The following is a 13,932-nucleotide window of genomic DNA, read 5'->3' as shown; positions in this document are numbered from 1 at the left end:
TATTCAGAAATGTGAGACAAACGTCTGTTAAGGTTATACTAAATTCATATAAACTTAAAGCTATATATAAATGATGTGTTTAGCCTATGATTAAACAGGTTAAGTGAACTTGCGCAAATGTTATAATTGATCCATACTTAAATACAGAAAAATCTGCATTGAGGTCCAAATATAGTACTCAATATATTTTTAGCTCTAAAATCACAGATCAGTAGAGAGCATGGATATGTTCCTGATTTTCTCCCCACTAGTCATTGCCTCCTTAAAGCCCCAGCTAAAGAGCCCATGGATTTCTTGATTATTATAATCAAGACTATCCACCCTACTTCCTCAGTTGCTTCTCTCACCCCCACCACCCACTCCAAGCTCAGTTTATCCTCCTGTTCCTTTGACTGTTCGAGTCATACCTAGTTGGAGTCATATCTTGCACAAAGGAAGATGGTTGTGGTTGATGGAAGTCAATCATCTCATCTCCAGATGTCTCTGCAGGAGTTCCTTAAGATAGTGTCCTCAGCCCAACTGTCTTTAGCTGCTTCATCAGTGACCTTCTCTCCGTCGTAAGATTAGAAGTGGGGATATTTGCCAATGAGTGCACAGTATTGAGCAATATTCGTAAATCATCAGATACAACAGTAGTCCATGTCCAAATATAGCAGGACCTGGACAATATTCAGGTTTGGGCTGACAGGTGGCAACTAACATTCACGGCACAGAAGTGCTAGGCAATGACATTCTCCAACAGGAAAATCTAATAATCATCCCTTGGTGTTCAATTGAATTGCCATCAGTGAATTTTCCTGCTAACAACACCCTGGTGGTTAACACTGATCAGAAATTGAACTGGATTAGCCATATAAATACTGTGGCCAAAAGAGCAGGACTGAGCCTAGGAATCCTGCAATGAAGGAAATCCTAACTCCACTAATCCTGCAAAACATCTACAAGGCTCAAGTCAGGAGTGTGATAGAATACTCCCCCACTGACATGGATGAATGCAGCTCCAAGAGCACTTGAAAGTGTACTGATTGTAACAGGATCAGCTAAGTGGGCATCATAGAACAAGTTCCTTGATTAGATTTGTTAATCTGGTCCAATCAGGGAGTCCTGGCTCACAGATAAGAACAGGAGTGTCACTTCAAAGAAAAAAAAACAACAGGAGTGACAGAGGTTCTGTTTGCTCTGAGAGCTGACTCTGAGGAGGCTAGATCAGTGTCAAGGACTCTCCACATGTAAATAAAATGTGACTTGGTAACGGGATACTGTGGAGTTATTTCAGATAGCATCCTCCAAGAGAAAGGAGCTAGCTTGATTAGCACTACATCCACAAACTTCACTCTTTCCAACTTTGACACTTAGTGGCAGCATTATGTATGATCTACCAAAATGCCCTGCAGAAATTCACCATGGTTCCTAGACAGTTCCTTCCAAACCCACAACCATCACCAAGAACAAGGACAGCAGATACATGAGAACACCTCCATGTGCAAGTTCCTCTACCTGCTCACTACCCTGATTTGGAACTTTCTGGCGAGTGTCAAGGGATCAAAACTTGGAATTCCTTTGTTCACCACATTGTGGATGGACCTACACTACACTGACTGCAGCTGTTCAAGAAGACACTTCACCTCAACCTTCTCAAGGGCAACTAGAGATAGGCAATAAATACTGGCCCAGCCAGCAACACCTATATCACATAAATTAAGTTGTTTTTTTAAAATCCAATTCTCACTCAACTAATATGTATGCATCATATTTTCCTGACTGTCATGCTATCTAATGTTGTGAATGGTCATTTCTCTGGATACTCCCTCCTCCTCTCCTCTGAGCTGTCTCAAAATCTCAACCCCATCTGTCCGTGAAACTACTGTTTCATCTCCAATCTCCAAAGTTCAAAGTTCTTGAGTGTGTTGTTACTTCCACTTCTTTCCCACAAGTCCATCTTTCAGTCTTTCCAATCAAGTGTCTGTTGTTGCCACAGCTCCAATGGCAACTGTGGTGCATTGCAGTTTCTTATTCCCCTTTAAATCTCTCTGGCCTTGGATACACTTCATTAGTGTAATTCTCCTTCAGTTTATTTCCTCTTTTGTCCAGCTCAGTAGAATTTTCCTCACTTCCATTCTGTTCTTATCTATCAGCTCATAGCCAGAACATCTGCAATAATGGATTATCTTCCCATCCCTCATGCTGTTCTCACCACTGCCTCAGCACATCTGTCCTGAACTCATCACGTTGCACATTGTCACCTCCAGTCTCGACTGTTTGAATGCACTACCAGTTAGTTGCCTGGGATCTTCCAAATAAACATTAAGGAGACATTGCATTTGGACACCTACACAAATTCAATATCTTGGACTTGTGCTGTATCCCCTAATAGAGAAACATAATATTGTGTAATCATAAAAGCAGAAAATAATGGAAATACTGAGCGAGTTTGTTACATCCGTAGATAGTGAAATAGAGTTAACGTTTCAAATTGGTAATCTTTTGTGAACCTTTTCTGCTTTTTTGTTCCCACTGTCTTGACCTTTAAGGCATTCTCCTTCCTGGGAACAGCAAAAAAAAGAGACACTTATAAAGACTCTTTTAGGGAAGCAATTTGAAACATTTTACCAGGTTGGAAGTGGAATATAATAATCCAAATTGATGCATCAAAAAAGAATTGTAAACAAATAATTGTGTCTCCATAGTATTTATGAGCGATGTATAATTTTATTTTGGATCCATTATTTCTAGTAAACAACAATCCAAACTCAAGAGAAACTCCAAATGATCATTCAGAGTAACTTGAGATCAAAGAATTTTGCATTTTAGGTTTAAAGATTAACATACACTTTTTAATCTTCTGGACATTTTGAGATGTAAAAACAGTTGATTGGGTTAAGTATTACAGATTTTGAAGGATATTCATTAAGTATTATCAATATTATCATGTTTTATCAGTGTCATTTTTTTATTAGTATTTTCTTTATATTTTTGCATTGTCACCTACATAACGCATGACACCAAAAATATGCTCTATCAGGAGTCAGATGTATAGAATTTGTTTGATTTACTAACAATAATTTGATACACCATTTGTAAAGTATGTTGACATTGAAGAGCTGACATCGAAAGCATTATCAGAACCTCAAGCCTCCCATTAAACTGACTGTACCCACCTATTAGCATATCGCAGACTTTGGAACTATGACAAGTATAAAAGGAATAGTCTATAATTCAGCATATGTACAAGCATCTGGAAAGTGGCACAAAGTGTATTGTCACAAAGTGTATTCCTCTTCTTCAAAGAGGAGGAAAATGCAGACTGCACCTTATTTCTGTTTGCTTTGCTAAGTGTTTCCACTTTAGCTTTATTTTGCTCAACTAATCAATTCAATATGTTTCCAAATATTCAATATAAATTCTACATCATCTTAATTAAATGTCTCACTGAAAATATCCTTAGAGCACATTTTTAAAATTTTTTTCAGAAAATTAGTGCATATTAAAATATAATCTTCAATTTAAAATATAAATAATTATTCTTTGCATATTTCCCTTAGCGCCTCCATTTTCTGTATACATATTCTTTCCCATGTTATTTACTCCAAAGTAGCAATCCATTTCTAATGGAGGTGGAAGACAGCAATCTAGTCACAGATGCACTTGGTACTGTTCGGCTGAGCTGTATTTGAGTGATACAAGTTGTCACATGAAGTATACTCTGGGAAAATATGAATTTGTTCATTTTGAAGGGGAGAACAAAAGAACAGAATATTATTAAAATAGAATAAACTTGTAGAAAGCTGCAACACAAAGGGACTTGGGAGTACTTGCACACAAAACATAGAAAGCTAGCATACGGGCAGCAGGTAATCAGAAAAGCTAATGGAATGTTGGCCCTTATTTCAAGGGGGTTGGGGTATAAGCGTAAAGAAGTCTTACTGCAGCTATACAACGTGCTGGTGAAACCACATTTGGAGTACTGAGAGTAGCTTTGGTCCCCTTATTTAAGGAGAGATTTCTTTCAGTAATAATCAGTTCAGAGAAGGATCACTAGTCTGGTACCTGGTATGGAGAGGTGGTCTTATGAAACAGATTGGGAAAGGGGCTCATCAGGGTAAATGCTGAGTGCATGTTTTCACCTCATAGGAGAGTGTAGGACCAGAGAGTGTGGTCTCAGAATAAAGGGGCACCACTTTAAGATTGAGATGAGTAATTTCTCCTCTGAGGGTTGCGAGTCTTTGGAACACTTTGTCAAAGAGTCCTTGTGCATATTAAAGCTGAAAATGTGTTGCTGGAAAAGTGCAGCAGGTCAGGCAGCATCCAAGGAGCAGGAGAATCGACGTTTCGGGCATGAGCCCTTCTTCAGGAATGTGCATATTAAAGGTTGATATAGATTCTTAATGAGTAGGGAAGTCAAGGATTATGGGGAAAATGCAGGACGTGGATATGAGGAATGTCAAATCAGCTATGATTTTATTCAGTGATGGAGCAGGCTCAAGGTCTGAATGGCCTACTCCTGTTTTACATCTTATGGTCTTATGGAATAACTAGTTAACTAAGACTTCTCCCTGACTTACCACAGACCCTCTTCACTGTCACCTCCCCCAGAACTCTCAATTCACCCAGATTCTGACCTGACCTGAACCTGCACCCAACTCTCCCGGAACCCAGAACCTGACAAAAACGTCACCACCCAGAACCCAATATACCACTTCTCTGCCAGGATCTACCCCCCACCCCCACTCCCACTCCCACTCCAAGCTCTGCAGTGAAACAGGTAACCACCCCTTCCCCCACAATCCGAGACTTCTGCCCATCCGCCCTCTGGGTGGCGCTGAATCTGATCGCCATCCCTCAAATATTCAGCCCCATTGCTAGTGGGGGGGGGGGGGGGCAAGTGGTTTTTCAGAAGTTTCAAAACAAGCACATGCACTACACATGCCATGGCAGGCAGATTGCAATTCCCAGCCAGGAATAGTTTGCAGGCTACAGCCCGATACAGTCAGCAACTCACTGTAATACAGCTGCAGCCACAGTTGTGGAAATAGGTTTAATTTGCTACTACTAATCATTATTCTTCATCACAAGTGATGACTCACACCCTGCTTTTTGGCTGCTCTCACATTGGCTGCTCAGTGATGAGCAAGGAATGGCTTTTGTGATTGCATTCTATCCCCAACTGATGTTACTATTGATCAGGTATTAGCTGTTGCATTCATTTGTACAAGTGTAATAATAAAGCATATAGGGAAGATTTCTCAAATTACTTCTGTTCAGTCATATCAGTTTCTGACTTTTACGTGAACCATTATGTTTCTTTATGTTCACTTCAGAATGAAGAACAAGCTATGGTATTTTGAATTTGGGACAACAGAAACATTTTCTGCAACTTGCAAGAAGTTAAATGAATTTGTAGAAGTCGAGGTAGGTAACTAATATTCCTATTGATTTGTTTTTTTTAAAAAAATGTATGTTATAAGTTGGAAATGAAAACCAAAAAAAGTTAAAAACAGAAAAACGTCGAAAACATGCAACAATGTTGGTCAGCTTCTGAAAAGAAAAAGACAGGTTCAGGGTCCCACTGTAGAACTTTCAGATCATACTGCAGAGGGTCTGCATCTGAAGTATTAATTTGTCTTTGACAAAGGTTGATGAGCTTGCCATGTAAATAGTATTTTTTATGGTCAGAAGCTAATGTGTGATTTTCATTTCAAAACCAGGAAGGCAACCCTGAGTAACTGCAGGAAAATCATTCATGCTTTCTCACATGACCGGGTCTACATTCTAAATTTGAACTCAATTAAATTGTATACAAACCTTATGCCACATTTACTGAAAGTACAATTTACTAACGCATGAGAATATCAATAATAATTCGAAGAAATTACTTCCAATTTCCTTCAGCTGAAAATCATATTTCACCAGGCCTCCTCCTTAATGTGCACCATCTGGTGCAGGAATGAATATTCGAACCACAGCTGTACTCAGCAAATACTGATGCTGTTCTCTTCAAGTACTTGCTCTAGGGACATTGTACGCAGTTGTATTGCAACAAAGGTGTTAATTTGCCTCGAGGAAGAAAGAAGCATTGTTTCAATTCCCATCGCTCAACAGCAACCAAATTTTGTATAGCATTGAAGTCATTGAACTGTTATTTGGTAGTACAGTCATTTCTGCTGTAACGCAGTAGTCCCGTTTTTGTGCACTCCTCTGTTATAGGAAAATTGCACAATAGCAGCACCATTTAAACTAATGGGGCTGGAATCATATTATAACCAATACACACTTTAAAAGTTCACGCTATAGAAACAGTGTCCCCAATTCGTCAATCACGTTATAGTGTATCGGCATTAACGAAACGTACACTATAGTAGAATGACCTATAAATAATCTTGAAGAAAATTTCAGACATGTTCTATGTGGTTAACTTTAACAGAACAATTTCTGGGTTAATTGAAGTAGCCGCATTTCATTGTTTTACTGGTCAAAACTTCACACTTTCCTCACAGCACGTGTTCAATCTTCTTGTGAAGTGTTTCCAGGTATCATCTGCTTCATTTCATGCAAATTAGGAAACAAAAAGAAAACATGATTAGAAAAGCATCAAATAGGATCAGAATAAAACATAATGGTTATAAAGCAAAGTTAAAGGTATTTAGCATTTGCAAAATGGTTGATCATTTGAATACAAATTTTGAGATTAATGGTATGATTTAATTGCCATAAAGAAGATGTAGCTCCAGGGTGACCAAGTTTGGGAACTGAATATCCAAAACTATTTAAGAGGAGAAGGCATGAAAGAAAAGGAGCTTGGGTAGCGCTCTTAATAAGGGGAGGATCTTATATTGAAGGATCAAGCTCATGAATAACTTTGGGTGGAGTTAAGAAACATCAAGGGGCAACAAAATTTGGTTAGAGTTGTTAACAGACCACCAAACTGCAGAGGTAATGTTATGCACATCATGAAAAAGGAAATTAGAGATGCATAGTTTGGGTTAATGGGTGACTTCAGTTCACAGAGAGACTGAGTAATAATACTACAGAGGATGGATTCCTGGAGTGTCAATGAGTTGGGTTTCTGAAGCAGTACATTGAGGTACCAGTGGGATTGGGCTGCTTTGGGTTAAGTATTATGCAATGAGAGAGGGCCAATTAATAAACTTGTTGTAAAGGAGCCTTTGGGAAACAGTAAACACAACATAATCCAATTGTGCATTGTGTTTGAAATTGGAATTCATTCTGAAACTAGGATTTCAAATCTAAAGAACAGAATAAAGGTATGAGAGACAAGTTGGCTGTGATGGATTTGGAAAATACACCAAATGATTTGACTGTAGACAGCCAAAGGCTAGTATTTAAAGAAATACCACATAACCTATAATTATACATACATTCCTCAAAGGCACAGGCACCAAAAGGGAAAGATAAATCAATCATGGTTAATGAAGAAAGGTAAAAAATTCCATTGGATCAAAGGAAGTGGCTCTTCGGGATCGCAAAAAAGTAGTAAAGCTGAGAAGCAACTTAAAACTCATCAAAGAGGACCAAGAAAATGATTAAGAAAGGGGAAAGAGAACATAAATGCAAGCTAGCAAGGAACATAAATGTATAAAATAAATGCTGCCTTCAGCGTGTGAAAAGGATAGGGTTAGTTAAGACAAATGTGAACCCATTACTAGGTAGGAAAGATGCATTCATAGTGGAGAACAGGGAAATGGCAAAGAAGTAATCAGTCTGTGACATTTGAAGAGAATCCCCTAGAAGTTCTACGTGACTGAAGGACTAATGACACCGAACACCCAAAGGAAAACAGTATTGGTAAAGAGGGAGTTCTTGGATAGTTGACTTGAGTGAAGTTTAATATATCCCTAGAGGAGATGAGCTCCATCCAAGTGTATTGAAAGTAGTGGCTAGAGAGATAGCAGAGTCTAGATTAGAAAGGTGCTGGAAAAGCACAACAGTTCCGGCAGCATCCGAGGAGCACTAAAATGCTGCCTGAACTGCTGTGCTTTTCCAGCACCATTCTAATCTAGACTCTGGTTTCCAGCACCTGCAGTCATTGTTTTTACCTAGAGAGATAGCAGATGCATTGATGGTTATCTTTCAGAATTCTAAGATTCCCGTGGAGTGGAAAGTAGAAAATGTAATGTCACAATTTAAGAAGGGAGAATAGAGAACTACAGTTCTTTTAATTTTCAGTAGTTGTCAAAATGTTTGAACCTATTATTTAAAAAAATACTGACTGGACATTGAGAAAAGAATAATCAAATTGGTAGAGCCAACATGGACATATGAAAAGAATTTGAGTTGACAAGCTTGTTGGAGCTTTCTAAGGATAGTCCTTATATCAAAGTCGAAGGTAAACCAATGGATGTGATGGATATCAATTCTCAGAAGCTTTGATTAGGTTTCACACAGGAAGTTAGTAAATAAAATTAGAGTGCATGGGAATCAGGAAAATATTCTAGTATATTTTGAAAATTGTTTAGGTAAAGAAAGTATAGATTAAGAATAAGCAGACCATTCTGGGAAAGGCAAACTGGTACTAGTGGGGTATTGCAAAGGTCATTAATAGGTCCCCAGTTGCTCACAATCAGTGTAAATAATTTGGATGTGGAACTAGATATTATTATTCCACATTTGTTGATGACGCCAACCTGGATGAGTAAAGGTTGATAGGAGAATGCTCAGAGGCTTCAAGAAGACTTGGGTTAAGCTAAGTGGATGGGCTAGAACATGGCTGATGTTAATAAATATGAAGTTATTCACTTTTGTCACAAAAAAAGTGAAAGGTAGAATATTGTTTGAGTGGTGAAAGGTTAGGAAATGTGAACATCCACATAGGCCTGAGTGTCCTTGCTCACGAGTCCCTAATGCTTGAATATTGTGCACATTTTTGGTCCCCTTATGTAAGGAGGAAGTGCAACAAAGATTCACCAGGATAATCCCTGGAATGACAGAATTGGTATATGAGTGGAGATTGAGGAGGTCTGGATTCTCTAGAATTTCAAAGAATGAAGGGCATTGGAAATTTACAAAGATCATGCAGGACATGAGAGGGTAGATATGGATGAGATGTTTGTTTCGACTGATGAATCTAAAACTAAGCATCATAATCCAAGCATAAGAGGTAGGCCATTTAAGATTGAGATGAGGAGGAATTTAGTCACCCAATAGACCAGTGGAAGCTTAATCTTTAACCAAATTCAATACTTAAATTGATAGATGCTTATAAAAGCAAATGATATGGAGTTAGTGCAGGAAAGTGGCATTGAGATAGATCGTCATGATCGAATTGAATGACTGTGTAGACTTAATAAGATGAATGGCCTCTTCCCATTCCATTAGAACATAGAACAATACAGCACAGAACAGGCCCTTCAGCCCACGATGTTGTGCCGAACATTTGTCCTAGCTTAAGCACCTATCCATGTACCTATCCAATTGCCGCTTAAAGTCACCAATGATTCTGACTCTGCCACTCCCACAGGCAGCGCATTCCATGCCCCCGCCACTCTCTGGGTAAAGAACCTACCCCTGACATCCCCCCTATACCTTCCACCCTTCACCTTAAATTTATGTCCCCTTGTAACACTCTGTTCTACCCGGGGAAAAAGTCTCTGACTGTCTACTCTATCTATTCCCCTGATCATCTTGTAAACCTCTATCAAGTCACCCCTCATCCTTCGCCGTTCCAATGAGAAAAGGCCTAGCACTTTTATTCCTTTGCAGTTACAAATAAATCTCACTGCAAATTGGCACTTGTTCTAGTTCCAGGAAATCACCAGAATAGTAATTAGGGGCACATTTCCAGAACTGGAGCAATTTTAGCCCGTGGAGGAACCAGTTCTCTCTCTCAGATTTGCATTATTGATTAGTTGAAGGCTTAAATTGGATGCCTTTCAGGTAGCATCTGAGCAATCACTGTAGGTATATTTAATCAATCTGATTAGAGATGTTATAACACACCTCTTGAGCAGATAGGACTTGAACCCAGGCCTTCTGTCTCAGAGTAGTGACATGACCACTGCACTACAAGTGTCCTAAAAGGCTCATATCGGGAACCTGATAATTGCTTGTTGCAACTAGGTAATTCCAGATAATTAGCTTGATTCAGAGTTAATTAAGTAAGAAAAATGGTTCTCCAAAAACAAATCGATGATTTCTACTTTCCTAGTCTGGTCAGTTCTTAACTTGTAGAATATGAATATCCTCAGCTTTGGAATTACCAGTTGAAACAACAGTGTTGTCATTTTGATATTTTACCACTGCCTAGTGCAAAACCAGATTAATCTGTTGCTATGGGAGCACTGCAATAGTGACCCTCAACTCTGCTTGATTTCAAATAAAAGATTTAGCCAAGGTTCCCAAATTTGAATTGGAAATGTCTGTTCCCAGTGATAGCAGTTAGTGCCTGCTTGAGAGGGTTTTGAACAGCAGTCACTCATTGGATCCAGCGCCACAACAAACCCCACCCCAACCCAATCCTTGTTTCTGATCTCCATGCCCGTGCTCCCCCATTCCCATTCCCCACAATTCCCAAACATTCCCCAATGTCCTGGGCAACTTGTTAATTCCAGGGGTGCTCTTCCAGCAGCAGCCACAGCTGCCTCCATGATGTTACTGAGCACAAGAGCCTTTTGCCTCTGATTGGCTAACAGCTATCAGAAGGCAAAATCTCTACCCCCAGGTATGTGTCTCCAATGGCTCTGCCTCCTGCCTGATTGTCACGTAGTCTAGCAGACCATCTCTGGAAGACATGATTCGTAGGTGCCAGTGTTGGACTGGGGTGTACAAAGTTAAAAATCACACAACACCAGGTTATAGTCCAACCGGTTTATTTTGAAGCGCTAGCTTTCGGGGTGCTGCTCCCTCATCAGATGATTGTGGAGTATAAGATCGTAGGACAGAGAATTTATAGCAACTGTTTACAGTGTGATGTAACTGAAATTTTGTATTGAAAAAGACCTGGATTGTTTAAGTGTCTCATCTTTTAGAATAGGCATGTTGGGTTCTATCATATATAAATTCCAGAACTTTCTTAAAGTTATATTCTCAAGTGAACTTTAACAATAGGTCACATATTGGCCCAGATAATGCATTGAAGGTGTGAGGTGCCCTGTGTGAGGCTATCTGCGCCCCAATAGTCAGACTGATTATATTTCTTAAAAAATGGGATTTACAGAATCTTACATGGATTCATGCAGTTTTTGAGCAAAATTAATGTAATCCTGCAAGTACAACTTCACCCCACAAACTTATGTGTATCTGTTTTATGTGTGCAAAGGGGTATGAGTGTCTGTGAGAGAGTATGTGTGTGTGAGTGTAAAGGGGTATAAGTCTGCAAGAAGGTGCGTGTGGGAGTGTACATGTGAGCATATGAAAGAGAGCGTGTCTATGAGAGAGCATCTGCATGAATGTATGGGTCTGTAGAAATGTGTGTGTGTTTGTCTATCCGTGTGTATGCAGTGCAGTGGGGTCACTTGTAGTGTGACATGAACGCAAGATTCCAGTTGAGGCCATCCTCATGGGTACTGAACTTGGCTATCAGCCTCTGCTTGGCCATAACGTAAAGTGGCCGAGCAGAGGCTGATAGCCATATTTGGTATCCATGGGGATGGCCTCAACTGGAGCCTTGCATTTATGTCACACTACAAGTGACCCCAATGCAACACACACACACACTGCAGAATTACACTTTGTTTTGCTCAAAAACTGCCTGAATCCATTTAAGATTCTGTAAATCCCTTTTTTAGATAAGAATCAGTCTGACCATTAGGGGGCACACAGCCTCACACAGGGCACCTCACACCTTTAATGTAGTATCTGGGCCAACATGGCACCTATTGTTAATGTTCACTTGAGAATGTAACTTTAAGAAAGTTCTGGAATTTACATATGATAGAACTGAAATCAACATGGTTATTCTAAAAGATGAGAGACTTAACAAACAATCCAAGTCTTTTTCAATATAATTTCAGTTGCATCTCACTGTAAACTTTTTGCTACAAATTCTGTGTTCTACGATCTTATACTCCACAACCACCTGATGAAGGAGCAGCGCTCCAAAAGCTAGTGCTTCCAAATAAGCCTGTTGGGCTATAACCTGGTGTTGTGTGATTTTTAACTTTGTATCCCTGAAAGAGACGGTGTGAGCCTGTCACCATCTCTCCAGTCAGTTGGTGAGACGCCTAATACCTCGATGAGATCCCACCACTTTTCCTGTCCAAACAAAACTCTACTCGGATCTGAAACTGCGCAGCGCTCATTTGAGAACTGCAGTTGCCTCACTTTTGTCGTCTTCCCCCCCCTCCCACCCCCGAAATAGTCAAATAATTCTCGCAAATATTGTCTAGACTCACAGATGAAAAATTGCCTCTGTGATTTGGAGTGTGCTTAGCCCCTGTGGAAATGTGACCTAACAGAAGTTAACGTCTGTTGGCCGAGAGGCGAGTAAAGATTGTCAGAAAAATGAGAAAGAAAAAGACGGTTATTGTGACCAAACAACGTGGCTCTTGTTAACATCTTCCCAGCTGCAAAGCACTATCTTCTTCGCCAGCTGTTATTGCAGCCATTTGGAGGCATTAATTTCTACTCAATTGGCTGCTCTGTGTGATACAATAAAACTGGCCAAGAAAATAAAAAGTACAAAATAGAGGCTTTTAAAAACAAACCTCCCTCAGTGGGTCTCAGTCAGTAAAAGCAACACACACTTTAGTCTAACCCTAAAAGGCCACAAGATCCCAGGTTTGCCTCTGGGGTGAGTGCTGCATTAACCAGTTTATTTCTGTGGCATTACTTAGAAGGATCAGAGCACAAGAAAATGCTTTAAAAACCGCTTCGGCTGGAATATTGATGTTTAATACAAGGGGGGGCCTTGCCAGACTTTGTTTTCACTAGTGCCATAATTTGTTGTGACAGGAAAAAAAAGAATGTCAAAGTGATTTCAGCTGCCAAATTTGGAGTATCCAGTGAAAAACTCTTAAGAGTTTAGAAATTGTATGGCTTATACTTGGATTTGCTATTGCTCATGCTTGGCTAAATTGAGATGTTTTTCAAAGTATAAATCTGACAAGGCTGATAGGGCTCCTAGTTGAGATGTACAAGATTATGAGGGGCATGGACTGAGTCGATTGAAAGCAGCAGTTTTCTTTAGTTAAGGGTCAGTATCAGGGGACAGATTGAGTGGTCTTGTACAGTGGTCATGCCCTTACTTGTCCATGGGCTAAGTGCTGGATAGTACTGCTAGTATAGATTTAATAGTTTTAGTCGATGTAGACTCAGTGGGTCAAGAAGCCTATGCTGTGCTGTCTGATTCTCTAATTGAAAATTCTGACTTAGGACAGAGAGAAGAACCAATTATTATTCTATCACCACCAACCCATAACATATAGGAGCAGAAATGGGCCATTCAGCCCATGTGAGTCTGCTGTGCCATTCAATGAAATTGTGACAGATCTAATAATCCCCACCTTCACTTTCCTCACAACCCTTGATTACTCTGCTGATTGAAAATCTGTCTGTATAAGCCTTCAAAATACTTAAAACCCAGTTTCTGTATTCTGGCTACAGTGAAGATTCAGTACCCTGCCAGAGAAGAAATTCTTCCTCATCTTTGTCTTAAAGGGACTAGCCCCTATTCTAAAATTATGCCCTAGGTTCTCCCACAACCTGTCCAGATCTACCCTGGACACAAAAATCTGTTAAGAGAAAGTGAGGGCTGCAGATGCTGGAGATCAGAGCTGAAAATGTGTTGCTGGAAAAGCGCAGCAAGTCAGGCAGCATCCAAGGAACAGGAGAATCGACGTTTCGGACATAAGCCCTTCTTCAGGAATGAGAAAAGTGTGTCAAGCAGGCTAAGATAAAAGGTAGGGAGGAGGGACTTGGGGGAGGGGCTTTGGAAATGCGATAGGTGGAGGGAGGTCAAGGTGAGGGTGATAGGCCAGA

At 39.9% G+C, this 13,932-nt stretch overlaps 1 protein-coding gene across 8 annotated transcripts in view; it reads left to right on the top strand.

Moving 5' to 3' along the window:
• The window catches only part of LOC122551298 (diacylglycerol kinase beta), a 544,642-nt gene that overhangs the window by 436,001 nt on the left and 94,709 nt on the right, over positions 1-13,932 (top strand). For all 8 annotated transcript variants that reach the window (XM_043692997.1, XM_043693004.1, XM_043692998.1 and 5 more), the window contains one exon: positions 5,319-5,409. In XM_043692997.1, coding sequence (XP_043548932.1) covers positions 5,319-5,409 — 91 coding nt within the window. The remainder of the gene's footprint in view (positions 1-5,318; positions 5,410-13,932) is intronic.

This window comes from Chiloscyllium plagiosum, chromosome 7, assembly GCF_004010195.1.
Source record: "Chiloscyllium plagiosum isolate BGI_BamShark_2017 chromosome 7, ASM401019v2, whole genome shotgun sequence".
NCBI classification, from domain to species: domain Eukaryota; kingdom Metazoa; phylum Chordata; class Chondrichthyes; order Orectolobiformes; family Hemiscylliidae; genus Chiloscyllium; species Chiloscyllium plagiosum.
Note: the sequence above shows the minus strand (reverse complement) of the source record. Positions and strands in the feature narration are given on the sequence as shown.